This window comes from Cornus florida, unplaced genomic scaffold (genome assembly GCF_030987335.1).
Source record: "Cornus florida cultivar Cherokee Brave unplaced genomic scaffold, ASM3098733v1 CherokeeBrave_3.0.0_Hap2_Chr06, whole genome shotgun sequence".
In the NCBI taxonomy this organism is placed as follows: Eukaryota; Viridiplantae; Streptophyta; class Magnoliopsida; order Cornales; family Cornaceae; genus Cornus; species Cornus florida.
The window spans coordinates 83871-107400 of record NW_026775576.1 but is presented as its reverse complement, the minus strand read 5'-3'; the positions used below and the strand labels follow the sequence as shown (position 1 = coordinate 107400).

Sequence of the window (23530 nt, the reverse complement as noted above, 5' to 3'; positions counted from 1 at the left end):
TACACAACATGACAAAAAACTCATCCAAGTAACAAAACTGAAACCCTCACCACTAGGGTTTTAGATATAATGAAAAAAACGAAGATGAAATAGGAAAAAACTACCATCAAGACGAAGAAGAAGACGAACAAGAACAGAATGGAGTTATGTTTACCGATCGGAGCCTGCAAGAACATCGTTTATAGCGACGGGATGATTTGAAGCTCGGTGCACAGTGGAATCGCCTCCGAATCGCCCTAGGGTAAGCTCTCATTTGCTTTCACATTTGTGGCTAGATATTGAAAATATTGCTTCAAGTATTTGGGCCTAATGATTCCACTAATGGGCCACAGTGCATGAAGCATTTTATCGATACAGTTGTGGAACTATTATGATGCTTCTAAAGATAGGCCCAATTTTAGAAGTGTTTTCAGCACTGTTCGGAAGAGTAGCAGTTTTCACCAAACATGCTTTGGGCTGGAATTTCGCTACAAGCGAAAAACATGTGGCAGAAGCAACCACCAAACATGCCCTTAGTAATTTTTACTTTTTATATACAGTATTTACTTTTGTAACCTCCTTGATTAGTAGATTTGGGTTTTATATTTATTGGTTAGTGGATTTGGGTTTTATATTTAAAAATAATAAAAATATAAATATAAATAAAAGGAGTTTATTAAGAAAGTTTTACGCAATTAGTACAAGTTCCATTTGTTTAAATGTAAAATATTTTTAAAATATTTTTATTTTTACTTTTTGATTTTTAGTTATGGTAAAATATTTATGAAAAAAATAAAAAAAATAAAAAAATAATTTATTCATTAATTCTCCACAAATCATTTTATAAAAATAAAATATAAAAAATTAATAAAAATAATTTATTCATTAATTCTCCACAAATTATTTTATAAAAATAAAATATGAAAAATTAATAAAAATAATTTATTCTTAAATTTTTGACAAATTATCTTAGACAACTCCTAATTTATCTCAACTTAAAAAATAAAAATAAAAAAATATTTTCGGGGAAAAAATATTTTCCGTCATACTCTCTGAAATTTTTGAGCCTAGTTGTCCTCATCTCATATTGAAAGCCTCTGTAGTAAGGACCCGTTGCCTCTGAAAGGGTTGGTTAGCCACTTCTGAAACTTTATTTGTAGCTGAGAGACCAGAAGAGCACTTGTGATTTCATAGCTGGAGAGAGAGAGAGTAGAGTAGGCAACCTTTTGAGATTACTCACTAGGAAATGGTTGATCGAGACAGAGAGTGGGACTTTCATCTCCGATCCTTATCCTCTAGTGCCAGAGACTCCAATTTCGCCAACGATCCTGCTTCCGATCCATCTCTCCTTACCTCAGTAAGTTTCTCTAAAACACACACTCTCTCTCTATATACGTGTGTATATGTATATATATAAATACATTTTTGTTCCGTGATTTGTTTGATTGCACTGTTCTATATACAATATTTATTTATGTTTCTATATAATCAGGTGAAAAAGCTTTCTGAATTGTGCAAAGCTGAGAAATCTGAGGATTTGATAGCTAGGGTTTATCCGCAGCTCAGCAAGATTTTTCAACGCTCCGTGGCTGCAATTGCTCAATCTCGGTCCTCTAACGGCCTTCTATCACTGGTGTAGTGTTGTTTTACATTTCTTTGATCTTCATTATCCATATTTCTTGTTGTATACTCCAATAAGTATAATTAGAATTAATTTAGCTTAATTAAGAATATGTAGGCCTATTGCTTATAGTTTATATTGTTTATCGTTGCTCAGGCAATTCTTCAATTTTTCCTTGATTTCGGGGAGGTGGTTCTACACGATGCTGATCCTAGTCTGAGGACTTTTTTCCGTTCATGCCTGAGCCGGTAAAGATATAGCTAAGCCATTTTTTTACCAATGGGCATTAGCCCAGATGGTATGATCTCTCCTTCCTAAAGGGGAACATTGAGTGTTTGAGCCATGTTAGGGACAATATTGATATATTGTGGGTGTGTAAGCTTAAAAAAAAAATCCATGAAATTTAAACCCATAAAACCACATAAAATGAACAAGTGAATCATTTTAATGCAGTTCATACTATGATATTGGATGAAGAAGCATCTAATTCAAGAAATGTTTTGTGGTCTTTGATGATATTCTGCATTGCGCGAACTTGGCATCGGACATGTTCTTGCACAGTATGAACACAATAGTGTGATTCACTCTTATAAAACTTGAAACAAACACAAATAAGTTGTGGCAATGCACATATAAAGCTTATATTTTGAAATTCTATATATGACAATATGTACATGTCTGGCAATCAAGAAGAAATATGGCTATTAAGAACAAGTGTTTGTGGTACTTAGATAGGCCTCTATGTAACTTGTTTCACATAATTAATTTGTTTTTCTCATCTCTACTTGTAGGATTCCTAACTATAAATGTTTTTGGTTTTGTTGTTCAAGAATATACGGTACAAGAGGTCAATTGATATCCATCAGTTGGTTCACTTCCTTGTCATTGTTTTTTTGTTTATTACTATATTCTCAACTTTCTTTTCTTTCTTTCTTTATTTTTACTTTTATTTTTATTTTTTATCATCATATTCTCTCTCTCTCTCTCTCACTCAGTCACTCAATCACTCCAGGATTGTATAAGTGGCCTCTAAAACATTTAATAGCAATGCCCCTCTTTTAGCTACTCTGTCGTTATCAATAGCAAAGTATAAATAGATAATAAGATGAAGAAACAAAGCGGTAAGAAATCTAAGGACCGTGGCATGAGGCTTTGATACGTCATTGTAGCTACAATGCATTAGATCTTTAGGAAGGTGAATAGATCTTATGGATTAATTTGCATTTTCAACTGACTTAAAATACTTATTACTGTGATTTGAATTATAGTTAATTAGTTTGATTTCATAAATCATTGGCATCAACACAATCATAAAAAGTAAATAGTAAGAGCAGAGATACAAGATTTTTACATTAAAAACCCCTAAATAGTGTAAAACCACAGTTCTAGTCTATCCATGAGCACACTGTATGAGAAAAAAGTTAGAATTAGGTTAGGAGTTCTCATATTCTAAAACCCCTAGTTACCTCTTGACACAGACCGTAGCAAAATTCTCCAATCGAGTCTTCAAGCCCTTAGTCTGCTCCATTAACAAACTTTGCTCCTCACATAATTGGCTTCTCCATGGTTGTTAATTCTTTCCAGTCTACGCTATTATTGGGTGAATTACTCTTTCTTATTTGTCTGAAGATCTCTTTGTAGTTGATCACTCAATCACATATGATTGTTTCTAAGGGAAACCTTAGGATTGAGGAATAAGGAATTTTCTCTCTGAAAAATAAAGATTCTCTCTAGAATTCTCAAAGGCTTGGATGGATACCCGAGACTGACTATAACTTGAATTTATAGTTAATATAGGAGATCCATGTAATATAGTAAGTTAAATCCTTTTAGAAATCAAATCTAAGAGATTTTCCAAAAATAAAATTTTGCAGGGTTTGATTGATCGAGACATTGATTGACACCTTATGGATCGAGCCTTCGGTTCAGGCTTACTAGAGTTCATAAAAAAATTCGTCAGGGAAAAATTTCTTCCAATCCACGTGTCACACCTTATGGATCGAGCCTTCGGTTGAGGCTTACTAGAGTTCAATTAAAAAATTCGACAGGGAAAAACTTCTTCCGATCCACGTGTCAGTGGAGGCTTTTTGGTGAGCCTTCAATCAATTGACCTATTGATAAACACAATCCATTTTTTTAATAAAAATTTATTTTGAAAACTTTTCTGAAAATTTCAATTTAAAACTCCCAACTTTGAGAAACAAGTTTAAAAATGTATTTTGAGCCAACAACAAGATCAAAATCTAGGCCAAGTTAGGTCTACTTTGGTCTCATTTACTTGCGTCCTAGATATGTGATTGAGCCTTGCGACTTCTTTACCGTGTTCTCCTCGAAACCTTATCTCCAATCAGTAGTTCTACAACTCATCGAGAAGAAGGGATTGAACCTGATTGAAGCTTGGGTTGATAGGGTCACTATCAAGGTAGGGACATCTCTTGTGAACCAATTTTGGGAGTAAAGCATGATGCATGCTTCCTCAAAATCAAGTTCACCAACTACAATGATAATGGTTCAGTTTATGGGAAACTTGATACTGATATGATAGGAATTTGACACGACTCCCTTTTTTTTTTTTTTTGGGTAAGCATTTGACACGCGCTCCCAAAGAAAACAAAAGCCATTCAGGATGGCCCTATAGCTTTAAGCTATCAACCAAATCCGAAGGACAATACATAGAACTACAGTCCCTCCTGTTAGAATATATATATATATATATATATATATATATATATATATGTTGGGCGGATTTGTAATTTACTTATAGTTTGTGGCCTTAGTATAATTAGGCCTTTCTTATATTTGTATACAACCCCTATTTTGTTTAGGGTTAAAGTAATGAGAATAGATTGTAGCCTCCTTCAGACATTCTCTCTATCTCTAATGTTTTCTCTCTCTACATGGTATCAAAGCGGCCGATCCAATTATTACCGTTGCAGTATAATCGTTTGTAGAGGTTGTGTGACTTGCGCTTGCCTAGAGATTGCAGAGGTTTCATTTTTTTTTGTTGTAGCAGAGAGAGTTGTAGAGGTTTCATTTTTCGAACCTGTCCTTCGCTGTCGCCACAGGTTTCATAGCTTATTCTAACGGAGTTTTTTTATCGACGACCTGCTATTTACTGTTGCTGAGAAGTTGGCAGAGATCAATGTTGCTGTGTAGCTGATTGACGGCCACCGGCGACCTATCTGTTCGCTGTCGTCGGAAGTTGCAGAGTTTTTTTTGTGTTGATTGTTTGGTCTCTATGCTTTGTCGGCTGAGTTGCGATTGCGACTTACCTTCTATCCATTGTAGCCGTTGCCTCCTCAGTTTTCATTGTTGTGCTTTGTCGGTGCCACAGCTTGCCCTCTGTTGAGGGATTGTGAAGAAGAAGGGGCCTGTTTGGTTATAGGGGCATGGGTGTCTCAACCTAGTTTTAATCAAACTAGTTTTGCAGTGACCGGGTTCAGATCCAACTCGGTTCAGTGACCCGTTTGTCAGACCCGACTTGATTGGCATTCTGCTGCAGTCTGTATCCGACAAACCTCTTTTGGATCTGCAAATTTTGTTGGATCTCTAGACATTTGTTGCACATTTGTTGCATCTGCAAGTATGTTGAATTGAAATTTGTTTTGTTGGAATCAATAGAAGATCATTTGAGCTGAAAACAAAAATCTTTGGATTTAAATTTCACTAGTATTTGGTATTTCTACTCGTTCTCTCTATAACAGTTTGTTGTGCACCTGTCTTCTTTGCATAGTGGGCAGTGAAATTCTAGTGGTAGATTGACAATAGATCGTGAGGAAGGCAGCTCCTCTATTCTCTGAAAAAAAAGAGTCTCATTTGGTTGGTTTTTTTTCCAGAGAGAAAAAAAAAACAGCCTCATTTGGCTTCAAAACAGCAACAGCACCTTGTTTTATTTTCTTTCTAGTTCTGCTGTCTTCAATATTCTCCTACAATGTCAGAATGTTCTAGTACTGTCACACTATCCCGCGCTGAGTTTAATACCTTGGTCAATCAGGCACAACAAAAATCTATTGATCGTGTTGTTACATTTGCCCGGTCAGGTAATAATGCATGTTTTTTGGATTTGCAATCCTCGTCTTCACCTTGGGTTCTTGACTCTGGGGCATCTACCCATCTAACGGGTAATGAATCTCCATTTTCTAATTTCTACAAGTCAAGTTCCACATCTTTTGTTACTTTGGCAAGTGGTAGAACTCGTCCCATTCTTGGTCAGGGCACAGTTAGACTAAGTACTTCCATTTCGTTATCTTCTGTGCAATTGGTTCCACAATTTCCTTTTAATTTACTATCTGTGAGTAAACTGACTCAAGCATTCAATTGCTCTGTGACCTTTTATCCTTCATTTTGTGTCTTTCAGGACCTCAAAACGAAGAAGACAATTGGTGGTGGCATTAGAAAAAATGGCCTCTATTACTTGGATTGTGAATCGTCTACTAGTGGTGTGGCTTTCCATTCACAGGTTTCTGTACGGCAATGGCATTATCGGTTAGGTCATCCCTCTTTGAGGTACTTGAAGTCTGCTTTACCTTTTCTTGAGTCGGTGCCTAATTTAGACTGTGAGTCGTGTCAATTGGGCAAGCACCATAGAGTGTCTTTTCCTCCCCATATTGGTAATCGTCGGTCTTCTTTATTTGAATTGGTGCATGCGGACATTTGGGGTCCCGCTCGTCATGTCAGTCACTTAGGGTTTTCATATTTTGTTACCTTTGTTGATGACTATTCAAGGATGACTTCGATCTTTTTAATAAAAGATCGTTCTGAACTTTTTTCCATATTTCAATTATTTTTTAAAGAAATTGAGGTCCAGTTTGGATGTGTTATATGAACTTTACAATCTGATAATGCCATGGAATATGTCAAAGGTGCTATTTCTCAATTTCGCGACACTCGTGGTATTTTGCACCAAACTTCTTGTTCTTATACTCAACAAAATGGCGCAGCAGAACGGAAAAATAGGCATTTAATTGAACTAGCTCGAACCTTAATGATTCATATGCATCTTCCCAATGCATTATGGGGAAATGCCGTTTTAACTGCTTGCTATTTAATTAATGGCATGCCATCTTCTGTTCTTAACTGGAAGAGCCCTTTTTCTATTGTTTTTCCTACTCGTTCGTTATTTGCATTGAAGCCTCGTGTTTTTGGTTGTGTGTTTTGCTCATGTATTACATCTTGGCGCTGGTAAATTGTCTCCTCGTGTCATTAAATGTGTCTTTATTGGTTACTGTCGAACTTAAAAAGGTTTTAAATGTTGGGATCCTAGCACTCGTAGTGCTTTTGTGTGTATTGATGTCATCTTTTTTGAGGACACTCCTTACTTCTCTTCACATGGTTCGTCTTTAAATATCGGTTTGTTACTTCCATTGCCTGTTGTGTCTACTTTAACTGATTCTGTCACACTAGAGTTAGTTCAAGTGTATAGTCGAAGACCACGGGAAGCATCCCACCAATTGTCTACTTCTTTTGAGGTTCCTCCTCTTGTTGATGATCTTCCTATTGCCTTGCGTAAAGGTACTGGCTCTTGTGTTACTGCACATCCCATTTCTAACTTCGTCTTATATAATCATGTTTCACCCTCTTTATCCTGTCTTTTATCCAAGTTGTCTACTACTTCTGTTCTCAAGACTTTGCAGGATGCTCTTTCTAATTCAGATTGGCACATAGCAATGGTAGATGAAATGGACGCCCTTCATCGTAATGGGACATGGGATCTTGTTCCCTTACCTCCTGGTTCCAAACTGGTTGGTTGTAAGTGGGTCTACACTGTCAAATATCGTCATAATGGGTCTATTGAGCGTTTGAAGGCTCGTTTTGTTGTAAAGGGGTACACCCAGACCTATGGTGTTGATTATAACGAGACCTTTTCCCCTTTTGCAAAGATTTTTTCTATCCGAGTCCTTATTTCCATTGCTGCCAATTGTAATTGGCCATTGTTTTAATTAGATGTGAAAAATGCCTTCTTACATGGTGACTTAGCTGAAAAAGTGTATATGGAGCAACCACCTGGGTTTGTTGCTCAAGGGAGTATCGTCATGTTGTTTGTCACCTTAGGAAGGCCTGTATGGATTGAAACAATCTCCAAGGGCTTGGTTTGGAAAATTCTCCGAGGCAGCATTAGCATTTGGTCTTAATAAATGTTAGACGGATCATTCGGTATTTCACCTGCACACCAAAGCTAGTTTCATTTTTCTTGCGGTATATGTAGATGATATTGTGATCACAGGTAATGATTCTGAAGGCATTGCTAAGTTGAAGTTGTTTCTGCAAAATCGAGTCCAAACTAAAGACTTGGGTGAACTCAGATATTTCTTGGGTATTGAAGTTGTTAGATCCAAGGAAGGTATAAGTTTATCTCAAAGAAAATATGTGTTGGACTTATTAGAAGAAACAGCTCTGTTAGGTAGTCGTTCGATTAATGCTCCTATGAATCCAAATACAAAACTCTTGTCTGATGAGGGTGATCTATTTAATGATCGTGGCAGATATTGATGACTTGTTGGGAAATTAATTGATCTCACTATCACTCGGCTTGATATTTCATATGCAGTGAGTATCGTAAGTCGGTTCATGGAAGCTCCTAGGATGCCAAATTGGAATGCTGTTCTTCGAATAATCCGATACCTTAAACAAGCTCCAGGTTTTGGGTTGCTGTATAAATCAAATGGATATCTCAAGGTGGAAGGTTTTACAGATGCTGACTGGGCTGGTTGTGCCTCACATAGGAGATCTACTACAGGCTATTGCACATTTGTAGGAGGGAATCTTGTTGTATGGAAAAGTAAAAAGCAAACAGTGGTAGCACAGTCTAGTGCTGAAGCTGAGTATAGGGCCATGGCACATACCTCTAGTGAGTTGACATGGCTACAACATTTTCTTGAGGAACTTGGGTTGATAGTCAAAACTCCCATTCTGTTGTTCTGTGATAACCAAGCAGGTATTTACATTGCATCCAATCTTGTGTTTCATGAGAGGACCAGGCATATTGAAGTTGATTGTCACTTCATTCGAGAAAAAATATTAGGTGGGAGCATCTCTACTCCATTTGTGAAGTTTGGAGATCAGTTTATTGATATGTTTACCAAAGCACTTGGCCATAATCGGCTAAGGACTATCTGTTCCAAGCTGGGATCATATGATACATATTCTCCAACTTGAGGGGGAGTGTTAGAATATATATATATATATATATATATATATATATATATATATATATATATATATGTTGGCCGATTTGTAATTTACTTATAGTTTGTGGCCTTAGTATAATTAGGTAAGTAAGGAGAGTAAATTGTAGCCTTCTTCAGAATTTCTCTCTCTAATGTTTTCTCTCTCTACACCGCCCATTAAACTAAAAAAATAAAGTAAGAATATTGTATTTAAGAGCCCAAATGGGAGACTCCTCTCCCTCAAACCCCACCAAATACAAAGGAGAGTGGCCCTCCAAGCATCTCTGACTCGACTTTCCACTGTACACCCTTTCTAAGTCTCTAACAAGTCGACCGTGGATTTTGGGAAAACCCATGGAAGACCAAACACAACGAAAACCATAGACCAAACTTCCCTTTCCACCGAGCAATGAATAAGAAGATGACTGATAGATTCACCCGACTCTTTACACATGTAACACCTGTTAACCAGAATGTGACGTCTCTTTCTAAGGTTGTCAAGAGTAAGGATGCTTCCCAATGCAGCAGTCCACGAGAAAAAAACCACTTTTAGTGGAGCTTTCGTTCTCCAAATAGCACCATCCGTGCCCACTCCAACCACCATCTGGCTATAAATGAAGGCTAGGAAGTTTATTTTTTTGATAAGTGAAGGCTAGGAAGTTGATAACCTCTATAAGTTCCCGCCGTGAATTCTAAGTTCGTAGCCGGATGATAGGCAAAAAGTGGTTGAGAATTCAAAAGCAGAAATGGGTTGTTGCCGGAGGTGGTGGCTCAGGTATGTTCTCTGAGTTGAATTCTTCTCCCTCTACACTTGCTTCTTCTTCTTCTACTCCTTTTTCTGGGGTGGTGGGGATAGTGGGTGAGAGGGAGGGAAGGGGATAGGCACTGGGGGCAGAGACTTGCAACGATACCTGAAGTGGAAGGTAAAGGGAGTGGTCCAGTAAGTTCAGTTAAGGAGGATGGGGGGGTGTTTCATTCAGAGGAAGAGGGGTTTGATTATGATGCTGGCAAAAGCATTTGAACAGAGGAATGACTTTACAAGAATGGGGTACAGTGTTACGGTGCTTGATGATGTAGGTACTGATTATGTGCGTACAGAGTCTGGCATAGACAGTGGACAAGATGAGTTGGATATTAATGAGGCTGCTGTGGAGAATTCGGTTCAGTTATGGAACACCGGGGTTGAGGGTGGAGAGAGTATGGTGGGAATACACACTCCCTTGGCAATGATTAGGGATGGTCAGAGACACTCGGAGTTAGATGATGTTGATGATAATTGGTTTATGAAGGGTATTGAAGAGGAAAGTAAGTTGTTGGGGTTGACTTGGAAAGAGGAAGATTTACAAGTGATTGACTTGTTTCAAGTAGTGGAGAATGAAAGTGTGAGGAAGAAGGATAAGAGTGTGAATGTTTTGAAAGGGGTGAGGGAGCTGAAAGGTCTGTTTTCTGAAGTGAATTATGAGGGAAGGAGTGGAGCAGGGAGAGTGAAGAGGAGTGGCGGAAGGAGGGGGAGTGGAAGAATTATTGGTTGTTAATGAAGCTCAATATAGTGTCTTGGAATGTCCGGGGACTGAATGACCCGAGAGAGAGGAAGGTGGTGAAGGCTCTGATTCGGAAATGGAAGGTTCATGTGGGATGTCTGCAGGAGACTAAATTGGCAGTGGAGGAGGCTAAGGTTATGAAAAGTTTGTAGGGGGGCAGATTTGTGGACAGGGAGGTTATTGATGCGGAGGGGACTGTTGGGGGAATTGCTGTTCTTTGGGATAGGAGATGGGTGTTGAAGACTGATGTTTGGAAAGGGAGGCATTCCTTATCATTACTGTTTGAGTTTGAAGAAGATGGTTCGAAGTGGTGTTTTTCGGGTGTCTATGAGCCTGTAGGTGATGTGGAGCGTAGGGTGTTGTGGGCAGAACTGGGTACAATTAGAAGCAGATGGGGGGTGCCGTGGTGTGTTGAGGGTGATTTTAACGTTGTCCTTAACACGAGCGAGAGATCTTCTGAGGGTGTGTGGGATGGAGCAATGGCTGATTTTTTTGAGTATGTGGATGCTACCAGGTTGTTGGACCTTCCCATGGTGGGAGGCGTTTTTACATGGTCAAGTGGGAGGGATTTTCCTTCTTTTTCTAGGCTGGACAGATTTATGATTTCAGTGGAGATGGAGGAGAAATTCCCGGATGTGGCTCAAGTGGCGTGTGTACGGGCAATTTATGATCATACACCTATTTTGCTTGATTGTGGAGGGATTAGGAGAGGGAGAACCCCTTTTAGATTTGAAAACATGTGGCTTCGAGTGGATGATTTCAAAGAAAGGGTTACGAACTGGTGGGGAGCTTATGATGTTAGGGGCAAACCAAGTTTCATATTGGCTTATAAGTTGCGATACTTGAAGGGCGACATTAAGGTCTGGAATAAGGAGGTGTTTGGTAAGTTGGAGTGGAGGGAGAATCAGATTATTTTGGAGATTTCAGAGTTGGATAGGAAGGTGTGGAGGGGATTTCAAGGGTGGAGAAGAGTAGAAGGGAGGAGTGTAAGGTTGAGTTCGAAGAGATTGTAGTGATGAAGTTTCGTGGAGACAGAAGTCAAGAGCATTGTGGCTTAAAGAAGGGGATAGAAATACTCAGATTTTTCACCGAGCTAATGCTCATAGAAGAGGGAATAGTATGGGGAGGATATGTTTTGATGAGGTTATGGCTGAAACTGAAGAGGAGATCTGGACAGGTTTTGTGGCATTCTATCAGTAGTTGTTTACAGAGTCTGTCTCTTGGAGGCCGGGAATGGATGATATTGTGTTTGAAAAAATTTATGATGAGGATAGAGGGGATTTGGAGAGGTAATTTGGGGAGGAGGAAGTGTTGGAAGCTTGAAGGAGTTGTGATGGAGATAAAGCTCCAGGCCTTATGGATTTACAATTGCATTTTTTCAAAAGAATTGGGAGGTGGTGAGAGAGGATGTGATGGGTGTGTTGCATGTTTTTTTCGAGGAAGGGTGTTTCGAGAAGAGTTTGAATGCCATTTTAATTACTCTTATACCTAAGAGGGGGGGAGCGGTTGAAGCTAAGGATTTCAGACCCATTAGTTTGGTGGGTGCGGTTTACTATGTTACCCGGACTCGGGTACGGGTGTCAGACACGGGTACGTGTCTAGAGGTCGGATCCTTCTATCTATCAAATTATCGGACACAGGGACACGAATTTAAAGTATCCAAAAATCAGACATGGACACTTGGACACCGCATGCAAAGTATTTTCACAATGTTGAAATGCATATTATACTTTCTTCTTGTTCCATAGTTTGAAAAGAGATTGAATTTGTAAGTTAAAACTGTTTAAGTAACTAGGTAACTAGGTTAAATTTTTTTTTGAAATCCTTTAAAATGTAATAGTAGTATATATAATATATATCGATGGTGGGTTACAACTGTAACCAACATATTATAAGTTTATATAATATTATATTATTTGTAATAAACAGTTTAAAGCAGTGGGCCACATTAGTTACGGCTTATATGGGGTAATAAACAATGGTAATAAATACTGTTAGTGGGTTATAGCTGTAAGGTCGTAACCCATTATTTATTACAAACTTATGTGGGTTACAGCCCACCCACGTGTACCATGTCAGACAAAAAGAACTGAAAAGCAAAGAAAGGTACAAGCGGTGAAGATTCAACGCAGAAAAGAGGGGGCGCTGATAGCAAGTCATCTTCAACCTTTCCTTTCTAAACCCTATTTTGAACCAGTCATAACTAGACCACCATAAACATACCTTGAGGTGCCTAAACAGATGAAGACTGAGCAGCCATGTCCGACAGAGAAGATGGAGAGTCCGACACATATCCCGTGTCTGTGTCGTGTTGTGTCGACACAGACACTTTCGCCGAAAACGGCGAGTCCAGGTAACATAGGCGGTTTATAAGATAATTGCGAAGATTCTGGCTAACAAGTTAAGGAAGGTGATGGATGGGGTCATTTCAGAGTCTCAAAATGCGTTAATTCTCGACTCGGTGCTTATTGCTAGTGAATGTATTGATGCTAGAATTAGGAGTGGTGAACTGGGGATTGTATGTAAATTGGACATAGAAAAAGCATATGATCATGTGAATTGGGCGTTCCTATCGTATGTGTTGGAGAGGATGGGGTTTGGCACAAAATGGAGGGGGTGGATTCATCAATGTATTTCGACTGCTCAGTTTTCTATCTTAGTAAACGGGTCGCCAGCAGGTTTTTTTTGCAAGTTCGAGAGGTTTACGTCAAGGGGATTCATTGTCACCGTTTCTTTTCATTATTGTAATGGAAGCTTTTAGTAGACTCATGAAAAGGGCAGAGGTTCTGGGATTTATTCAAGGTTTTACAGTGGGTTGGCGCCAAATCAGATGTGTACATCTCACTTGCTGTTTGTTGATGACACTATTGTGTTTTGTGATGCTAGTGTGAATCAAGTGAGACACTTGAGGTGTGTTTTGGCCTGTTTTCAAGTGGTTTCGGGATTGAAGATTAATATTGGAAAGAGTGTGATTGTTCCAGTAGGGGATGTGGGACATATTCATGAGTTGGCAGCTATTTTGGGTTGTGGAGTGGAGGTTTTTCCTATTTCTTATTTGGGGTTACCATTGGGTGTTTCTTCTAGGAGAGTTGCTGTTTGTGTTCCAGTGGTGGAACGTTTTCAAAAGAGGTTTTCGGGGTGGAAGAAGCAATATTTGTCGAAAAGGGGTAAACTTAGAGAATGGGAGAGCTACTTGGGATGTGAGATTTCGCAGAAATTTTAATGATTGGGAGTTGTTGGAGTTTACCGAATTAATGGGATTAATCTATAGTCATGTGGTGGAGGGGGAAGGAAGGGATAAGATGGTGTGGAAGGGGGGATTCTAGAGGGGTGTTTAGGGTGAGGCTGTTTTATAAAAGTCTTACGAGTTCGATGAGCAGTTCAGCTCCAAAAAAGGTGACTTTTTTCACGTGGACAGCGGCGATTGGCAGCATTCTTTGGATAATCTCATAAAAAGACGCCAAGTAACAGTTAGTTGGTGCTGTATGTGCAAGAAAGCCGGTGAATCGGTTAATCATCTCTTGTTGCATTGTAAAGTGATAGAGGATGTTTGGAGTCTGATGCTGAATGTATTTGGGGTGGAATAGGTAGTGTCAAGTAATACGAGGGATATGTTAGAAGCTTGGAGAGGGAATAGAGTAGATGGTCGGGTTAGGAAGGTGTGGAGGGTTGCACCTCTTTGTATTTGGTGGGGGTTGTGGCATGAGAGGAATAGAAGATCTTTCGAAGGACAGGAATTGTCGGTGTGGGTTATCAAGGCGAATATTTTGCATTCTCTTTATTCTTGGGTTAATGGGAAAAACTGCCCATCTGTAGATTGTTTTTTGGATTTTGTTGACAACTTATCGTTGTATTGATGCGTTTGCGTTTTTGTTTTTGTTTTGTAAGGGTTCGCTCCCCTCTGAGCGTGTTTGTTTATATACCTTTACTTATCAAAAAAAAAAAAAAAAAAAAAAAAAAATGCTCCCAATTGTGGAACTACCTACATAACTGCACATCCCAAGTCACCCTCCTAGTTTCAAGGCGATAATAGTCGGCAACCACAACATCTCTATTCACAGCAAACCGAAAAGGTTGAGAAAACCTATGAGCCAAGGTCAAGTCACCACAGCATATGTCCTCCCAAAACCTGACATTTCTTCCACTTCGAACCTTGAAACGAATGCATTTGGAAAACTCATCCCAACCTCTACGAACAAGTTTCCAAGAACCCATACGTGCTGGGGTCTAACCTACCTAGATTGCCACCCTCCATCTCCCTCCCCTTAATGGCAAGCAATAACGCGCCTCCAAAGCTTGGACCTCTCTTCCCTAAATCCTCACAACCACTTGCTTAACAGGGCCTTATTAAACACATCCAGCCTTCGAATACCCAAACCCCCTTTTTTGATAGGGGAACACACTCTCTCCCAGTTAATCAAATGGTACTTGAACTCATCTCCTAGACCACCCCATAAAAACTTCCTCTGAATATCTTCGAGTCTTCGAACAACTGTCATAGGCATCGGAAAAAGCGACATAGATTAGGTCAGAAGGTTTGCAAGTGTGCTTTTCAAAAGAGTAACCCTCCCCTCGTTCGACAAGTATTGCTTCTTCCAACCTACAAGCCTCCTCTCAAACCGCTCAACAATCGGATCCCAGACAGAAACCTCTTCTTGATGAGGCTCCCAAAGGGAGTCCCAAGTTGGAGATTTGGCAACCAACACCACAACCCAGAATATCAGCCAAGGCTTGGATCCCCTCCACTCCCCAACTGGGACAATCTCACTTTTTCCAATATTCATCTTCAAACCAGAGACAACTTGAAAACAAGTCGACACACATCTTAAATACCTCAGCTGAACAAGACTAGCATCACAAAACACAATGGTATCATCTGCAAACAGTAGGTGGGAGATGACTGACTGATTGGGTGCTCTACCTAGTGAGAATCCCTGAATAAAACCTAACTCTTCCGCCCTCCCCATCAAACGGCTAAAAGCCTCCATAACGATGATAAACAAGAAGGGGGAAAGAGGGTCCCCCTGCCTTAAGCCTCGAGAGCTAGCGAAAAAGCCTGCTGGGGATCCATTCACTATAACAGAGAACCATGCAATCAAAATACAGAAATAGATCAATGCCCTCCACTTTTGACCAAAGCCTATTTTCTCCATCAAATACATCAAGAAATCCCAGCAAACACAATCATATACCTTTTCGATATCCAATTTGCACACAACCCCCAGACTACCACTTCTTGCCCTGGCTCAATGCACTCGCTGGCAATCAAGACTGAATCCAGTATTTGGCGCCCATCAACAAAAGCATTATGTGAATCCGAGATTACCCCATCAAGAACTCTCCTCAGATGAGCGGCCAATATTTTTGCAATAATCTTGTACACAGCCCCACAAGTCTAATGGGTCTAAAGTCCTTTGCCTCAATTGCTCCATCCTTTTTGGGAACAAGGGTGATAAAGGAAGCGTTGAGACTCCTCTCAAAAGAACCATGCACAAAGAAAGATCTGATTGTTCCCATCACCTCAGTCTTCACCACCTCCCAAAGGGTGATTTACCGCTTGATTTGGTGTAGGTGTAAACTGTTACCACTAATGAAATGTCTGTTGGAATGTTTTTTGCAAAATGAACCCAAAGTTTATTTAATATTCTCTATTTGATTTTATAGGCACGTTATTTAAGTCATTTTAGAGCATACATTGACAAGCAATATATTTGATGACAATGTTATATTTTATATTGTGTCTGTCTTTCCTTTGGTGATTGTTTATCCTGCATATATTTTTTTACTGATATCCATTCTCTTAAATTTATTATATTTTAATATGAAATTAATAGTCACTACACACCAATTTATTTCTATTGTCGATTGCAGCGAGTTTGCAGACCCTGTTGTTGCTGAAGCAACCCTTGATTTTCTGAATGTGAACAAGAAAAAACTTCTGACTTCTTTTCCTACCCTACTCCCTCAGGTACATTCTGATATTTGAATTGCTTTTTGATAATATCAATACAGGAACATATGGTCTGGATGACGTCAGATTTCAGGAAAAAAAAAACAAAAATTGCAGAGAAAACTCGAGTGTATAACTATGTATTGTGATTCAATTGTTGAATGTGTTATTTTGATTAGAAACATGTGGATACATAGACTTTTAACTAGAGCAATAGAGGTAATTTTATTGTTCTTTACAACATACAGAGTTCCAGTGATCCAAGGAAAGTGAATTTTTTGCGATGGATTGAATTTTATATGGTTCAACGTTAGTTGGACCATACTTATCAAAAAAAAAAAAAAATGTTAGTTGGACCATACTGAGTTATGCAAGAATGACTTGAGTTCTTATGCTGCAGCCTGATTACTGTCTGTGTTAGGTGGTCCTAACAGATGGCCTGATTAAAACATGTATGTTCAGCAACTAAAACATGCCTGAATGGTTTTCATCACCATGCTGGTTCATGTTATTGTTGTTGGCATTCCCATTGTCTTCATAATACCATCTTAAATCAAGTCACTCTACATCGGTGCATTAATTGGTCTTTTTATATCATCATATCCTCCTAATTCAGTGTCGCCTCTAACTTCTTACAATTACTTCATTTCTTATTGCTAGTAAGTAGCTCATGCATGTTCACCAAGCTCATCCAAATACAAACCAGGAACATCTAGTTCTGTTTAAATGATTGATTGGACAGGCTAATGCTAGCTATTTGGTATCAGCTGAGTCCTGACCTCTATATGCACTATGCTTCTTTCAAACTTGAAAATTATAGTTACATGGGTTCATGTCATTGATAATTAAAAATTAAAAATTAAAATTATATCCGTGGTTATACTTTTATGGATAGTAATTCTCATTGCTTTCAAGAGCTAGATGTCAATAACTGCATCTTTTCTAGACTAATTCTGTTGATGATCTCTTAAATGTTGGTATGTGTTGACGAGAAAATATGTAGTTGTACTATTTATGACTCAAAATTTTCTTTCTGATTTGTGTCAATGATGGACTTTGGTTTTAAATTTTTTGTTATAAAATAATGCCCCCTTGTCTCAATAATTCATTTGCAGTTTTATCCCTTACTGCTGAAGCTGATTGCATGGAATGGAAAAACGTAAGCTCTTCTATGTCAACCTTATATTATATTTTTTTAAATAGAAATATTTAATCAAGCAGAAATACTTTTACTTTCTAATTAGTTTTATTTATATGAAAAACAGTGGAGGTTATATTGGGTGAAAGGAAATACTAAAATTAGCATAATTTTGATAATGTAAGTAAAGATACGTGAACGAGAACCAGATTTGGTCCGAGAGCTTGACGTGCATGCGTTTTGGCTTTACTGTTGGAGACATGGAAAAGATGGATAGAATTAGCGATTTTTGTCTGTTTATTATTAATTAATTATTATTTTAATGATGTTTTAATTTAGTTTATTTCAATAATTTGTATTTTAGGGCTTTATTTTTTGTAGTAGGAATTGTGGTGAAAGTAGAAATAGTTGTAAAAGTGATAGTTCCAGTATAAAAACAAGCATGAATGGTAGTGATTTAACTATAAGAGAAAGTTCTAATAATCTCAATGTACATTGTGAAAGACACCTTTTGATGATTAATTATTGAATATACAGAGATTACAGTGATTTCTGCCCCCTCATTCTTCTTCTCCCTTATTCTTCTTCTTCTCTCTTCTCTTTTCTCCATTCTCTTCTCTCTCATTCTTGGTCAATTTTGATATCGAAGCACCCCCACCCGTCCTACATCAGTTTGGTACCAGAGCGAAAGATTCAATTTTTGTAAGAGCAAAGGATCCAAGCGTCACACTTTTCACACCTCAAGCAAACCCTAGAAGCCATAGCCGTTGCCATCCATCACAACCTATCACCATCCATCAAGACCCAAACCCAAACAACGGTATACCCTCTCACAAACCTGAGTGACGAGTTGGTTGATGACAGGTCCAAGTCTATGGAGCTTCAGCGACCTAACACAAACGTGACACATAAGAGTAGAAGCGTAGATGAGACTGTTACTGTGTGTGGGGGGACGTGTTTTTCAACTTGGAGTCTTGGATTGAGTGACGAGTCAGCAACGATTTTACTTAAAGTGCTGCGTCTTCACAGAAATCTGAAGGGCTTGAAGCATCCTTTGTTTGATGATGAGGATGTGGACGGGTCCTGTTCAACAGTTTGGGGAAAGTTAGTTGATAAACTCAGGGAATTTAGGGAGGAGCTGCCACATTTCCTATTCAATTGCTCCATGGATTTAGCGCTTTGGGAAGAGGGAGGTACTGATGGGGTGGGGCTGTTGGAATTTTTGGCCGTGGTGTGTCCTGAGAGGGTGGATAGATGATGGGGTGAATGGGGAGCAACGGGTGAGGGAGAATATAGGGGATGCAAGTAAATGTTTGGGGGTGACTTTTTAAGGGAACAAAGATTGGGCGACGGAGTTTTTCTGATGAGGACTAGAAGGGGTTAAAAAGAAGATGAACCCTACTTGGAGGGGAGAGAGGAAGTTACGGAATCTCATTTCGTATATGAACTATGAAGGGAAGAACGGGGATGAGAAGGGGAGGGATAAAGGAGGGAGGAAGGGGGATGGGAACTCTATAATGTGCCCATGCAATTTTGCGTAGTGTCTTGGAATGTCTGTGGTCTTAATGAATTGGACAAAAGGAAGGTGGTGAAGTTGGTAATGCGGAAATGGGGCGCTCATGTGGTGTGATTGCAGGAGAAGAAGTTAGCCTTAGTCTTAGATACAGTGGTCAAAAACTTTTGAGGAGGGAGATTTGTGGAGTGGGAGGCTTTGGAGGCAACGAGCACCTCAGGAGGTATTTTTTTGATGTGGGATTGGAGATGGGTGTCTAAGTGAGATGTGTGGAGAGGTTGCTTCTTTGTCTCTTGTGATTTTTTTTGATAAGTGTTGTCTCTTGTGATTTTTCCATGGAAGATGGTTTTCAGGGGTCTTTTTCGGAGTTTATTGGCTTGTAGATGATGGGGTGAGACCTTTGCTTGTGGGAGGAGTTGGACTCGGTTCGGAGGAGACGGCTTATTCCTTGGTGCGTGGGAGGGGATTTTAACGTGATTAGATTCCCGTTTTAGAGATCCTTTGGAGGGAGGTGGACAATGGCAATGGACTAATTTTCAGAGTTTATTGATGGCTTCCAGTTGATTGACTTTCCGTTGGAGAATATCCATTAAAATGGACAACCTGCATGGTCGAGTGGCAAGCAGTCTCATACCATACCTCGTTTGGATAGATTCTTGCTATCCAGAGATTGGGAGGAGAAATTCTCGGATGTGATTCAAGCGGCATTGGCTATGCTTCATTGGTAATGATTTGCTCTCCACACATGATCTCTTCTATATAAACCCCCATGTACTCTTATATTACACATCTCATACATCAATACAATATAGAGTTCTATACTCTCTTTTATATTTAACATGGTATCAGAGTTTTTCAATCTCTGGTAAACAATTTACCAGTTTATCGTAGTCACCACCGGGGATGGCACCATTAGCCCCATCCTCGGCGGCAGCGGTCAACCAGCAAACTCACGCTTCCGCACTCCAAGATATCCATATGCCCCGCCAGCAAAGCCTCTTTGTCGAAGTCTTCTTTCGGGAAACCCAACAAGATGCCTCGTTTAGAGAAGCCCCACCTAGGGATGTCCCATATAGGGAAGCCTCGTTGTTTAACGAGATGCCTCGTTCAGAGATGCTCAACGTGTTGGATCAGCTACGTCACTGTGCCACCATGCACCTCAAGTGGTAATCTCACTCTTCCATACGCTTTCACGCGCACCAGCGGTAATCCCGCACTTCAACGTGTCGGATTAGCTCCGTCACCGCGCCACCACGCGCTTCGTCACCGCGCCACCACGCGCTATCAGTGGTCATTTTGCGCTCACACGCACCACTACACGCCATTAGTGGTCATGATGCGCTCACACATGCCTTCAACGTGGTGAATCTTCACAAATTCATCACCCATCAGTTTATAGTAGTTACCACCGGGGATGGCAACATCAACCTATTCACGCTCCGCACCTACCTCCAAGATCTTCACAGATCCACCCTACGTTACCTGGCATGTCAGCATTGTTGCAACGTCAGACACATTCTGCAATGGTGCCAGTACTTGTGCCACGTCACCTATCACGTCAGTTGCCACGCAGCAGATCCTCCACGTAGTTCTTCTGAATTTTGAATAGTATTTAAGATCATCTGTTTCCGATTATCTAATAAATCACTTAATGAAAGTAGATTATCTTTCCATTCATTTAAAAACTTCCATAATCCCTTCCTGAACCAAACATAAATCTTTTGATTCATTTGGCTCTCACGCTCAATTACTTCAATTACTTATGGTAAATTACCAGCAGTAGTGCCAAGTCACCTGCCACTTCAATTGCCATGTCATTAACCACGTTAGCATTAGTGCCACGTCAGATACATCAGGGTGAAAGGATTGTCTTTAAACTCAAGATGGCTTCATATAACCCACCTTGACTTTGAGGGGGGCTGTTAGAATATATTCTATAATATATTGTTACCATGTATTGTTAGAATATATTCTATAATATATCATTACCATATATAGAATTACTTTATATAGTAGCTGTCTTAACCTACCCTCATTACCATATATAACATTACCTTATATGGTAATGGCTTGCTCTCCACATATGATCTCTCTTATATAAACCCCCATGTACTATTGTATTACACATCTTATACATCAATACAATATAGAGTTCTATACTCTCTTTTATATTTAACATGCAGAAGAGGAGCTCTGTTTAGATTTAAGAACATATAGCTTTGAGTGGAGGATTTCAAGAAGAGAATGAGGATATTGTAGGAGGGATACACGGTGAGTGGCAGCCCGAGTTATATCCTTGTGAACAAGCTCCGTCTTTTGAAGGGAGATATCAAGACTTTCTAAGAGCTTGACCACAAGGAGGGGGTGGGGGCCTCGAGGAGTTGGAAGGACTACGAGGGACCGAGGTAGGAGTGCTAAGTGGAGACTGCTACGATGGAGGAGATCCCTTGGCAACAGAAATCTAAAGCCCTATGGCTTAAGGAGGGTGACCGGAATACGAAGTTCTTCCATAAGCTCACAAATGCTTAGCTGAGAAGCAATCATAGAGGGAGGATCGGGGTGGATGGGGAGGAGTTGTGGAGGGAGGAAGAGGTGTGTAAGGGGGTTGTTTTGTTCTATCAGAGGTTATATTCGGAGGGCTCTAGCTGGTGACCGTTAGTTGAGGGGTTTGGATTTTAATCCAATCTCCAAGGCAGATAGAGGTAGTTTGGAGGGACCTTTTAGAGCAGAGGAAGTGCTATTAGTGTTGAAGAGTTGCAATGGGGACAAAGCCCAGGGCTGGATGGGTTTACCATGAGATTCCTTTTGTAATCATGTGGTCGGAGCTTCTTATGATATCTGATGGAGAGGATAGGCTTTGGGGAGACATGGAGGAGGTGGATGAGTTGTATTTCTCTTCTCTGAGGTTCTTGGTTCTTGTGAATAGGTCTCCGATAGGATTTTTCAATAGCTATTGGGGTCTGAGGAAGGGGGATCCGTTATCTCCATTCTTGTTCATTATTATGATGGAGGCTCTTAGCCGGTTGATGAGGAGAGCCGTGGAGTTCGGTTTCATTAGAGGGTTCAAGGAGGGGCCCTTCAACTCAGCTCGAGATTTCCCATTTATTGTTTAAAGAAAATATTATTAATATGGGTTAATTTCAATAACACCCCTGAGGTTTGCACGAATCTTAAACGGAGACATCTTTCGAAAATAACTATTACTCACATTACAAATGTTTGGTTCGTTTTTCAATAACACCCTAAACATCACTTTTAGTAGTGTTAGAACACTTTTTGAATGTAAAATGACATTGTTACCCTTTTGACTTTGTGTTAACTTATAAAAAAATTGTTACCTTAATTACCCCATAGGACCCATGTTAAGTGACCAAAGAACCCATTGGAGTATCTGTGTATATATATAAAACTTTACAATAGTATCTGTTTTTGTTTAGATAAAACAATTCAATAGAACAACATTAATCATTTTATTTGTAATTTTTTTTTTTCTTTTGTCTATTTATATACATATCTATATATATATGAAGTATGTTTTATCAACAGATTGGGTTTATAAAGAATGGGTTTATATAAAGCACCAATTTTGGGAAGAGAGAATCAGGACTTTCTAGAGCTCTCAGTCTGTATATGTGTAGCCAGCTGTCCCCACAGTCAATTCAAATTTCACTTCAAATTTGGCTTCCCATTCAGTTGGGCCTGTTGGAAGGCTTGGTGTCGAGGCTACTATCTCTTGCAATGGTGGGCCTAAGTCTGTTGGGCCGCTTGTTGGGCCTGAAAGGCCTATTTCAGTTTCTAAGAGGCCTAGTTCTGTTTCTTTGGGATCTGAATGTGATGTGCAAGTTCCTTGTGCTGTGGTTGGTGGGCCGAGCGTCCAGTCTTCTAAAGAAGTTAATGTTGACGGGTCTGCGGGATTAAAAGGTGGGCCGAGTTGTGGATCTGGGCCGGTGTCTAACAGGTTTGAGCCCTTGCCCTCCTTGCGAGATGATAGAGTTCCTTGTGTTGCTGGGTCGATGAAAACGAGAACGAATGTTGATCGGCGAGTGAAGGTTCCGGTCCTGAGACGTCGGTTGCCGAAGAAAAAGGTGATCCTTCCCGCTTTTCGTAAGAAATGGTCACGAAAGGATAAGCAAAAATGGGTGGTATCTTCTCAATCCGGTTTTGAATCGGGTATGTTTTCAGTTCCTTCTGGTTCTTCTCCTATTAAACCGTGTTTCTCTTCATCTTCTTCTCCTTTTTTGGGGGAGTCGACAATGTCTTTGGAACGGGTGAAGGGTGGGACAGCTTCTGCTTCGTTCTCTAAAGAATCGGAGGGTGAGAGGGACTCCGTTCTTGTGGACAGACATGATGGTGATTCTGGGTTTAGACTTGGTTTCTCTCGGCAAGGTGAAGGTTCGTGCGAGGGAGTTCCAGTTTGTGTTGGTCGGGATGTGAAGGTGAAGCTTGATGATGATACGGCTGCCTTTCTGTTGAAGGAGATACGGGACCATTTGGCGTCGAAAGGCTTTCTTGGTGATTCAGGAGGAGTTTTGACAGAGGAGGAGCCTGTTTCACAGTTTTGCTCGCATTCCTCTTCTGTTCTTGATGATTGGGAGGGAGCTGCAGGTTCTTCTCTGGATGGT

The 23530-nt window shown here is 39.8% G+C and overlaps 1 protein-coding gene across 3 annotated transcripts in view; it reads left to right on the top strand.

The window, feature by feature from the left end:
• The first annotated feature begins 1055 nt into the window (after positions 1–1055).
• Positions 1056–23530, top strand: part of LOC132311042 (uncharacterized) — an 84073-nt gene continuing 61598 nt past the window's right edge. For all 3 annotated transcript variants that reach the window (XR_009482799.1, XM_059808732.1, XM_059808731.1), the window contains exons 1-5: positions 1056–1336; positions 1472–1612; positions 1757–1848; positions 16179–16275; positions 17373–17416. Coding sequence is in view for 2 of the 3 variants with exons in the window: in XM_059808732.1 (XP_059664715.1) it covers positions 1226–1336; positions 1472–1612; positions 1757–1848; positions 16179–16275; positions 17373–17416 (485 nt within the window). In the remaining variant the exon portion in view is untranslated. The remainder of the gene's footprint in view (positions 1337–1471; positions 1613–1756; positions 1849–16178; positions 16276–17372; positions 17417–23530) is intronic.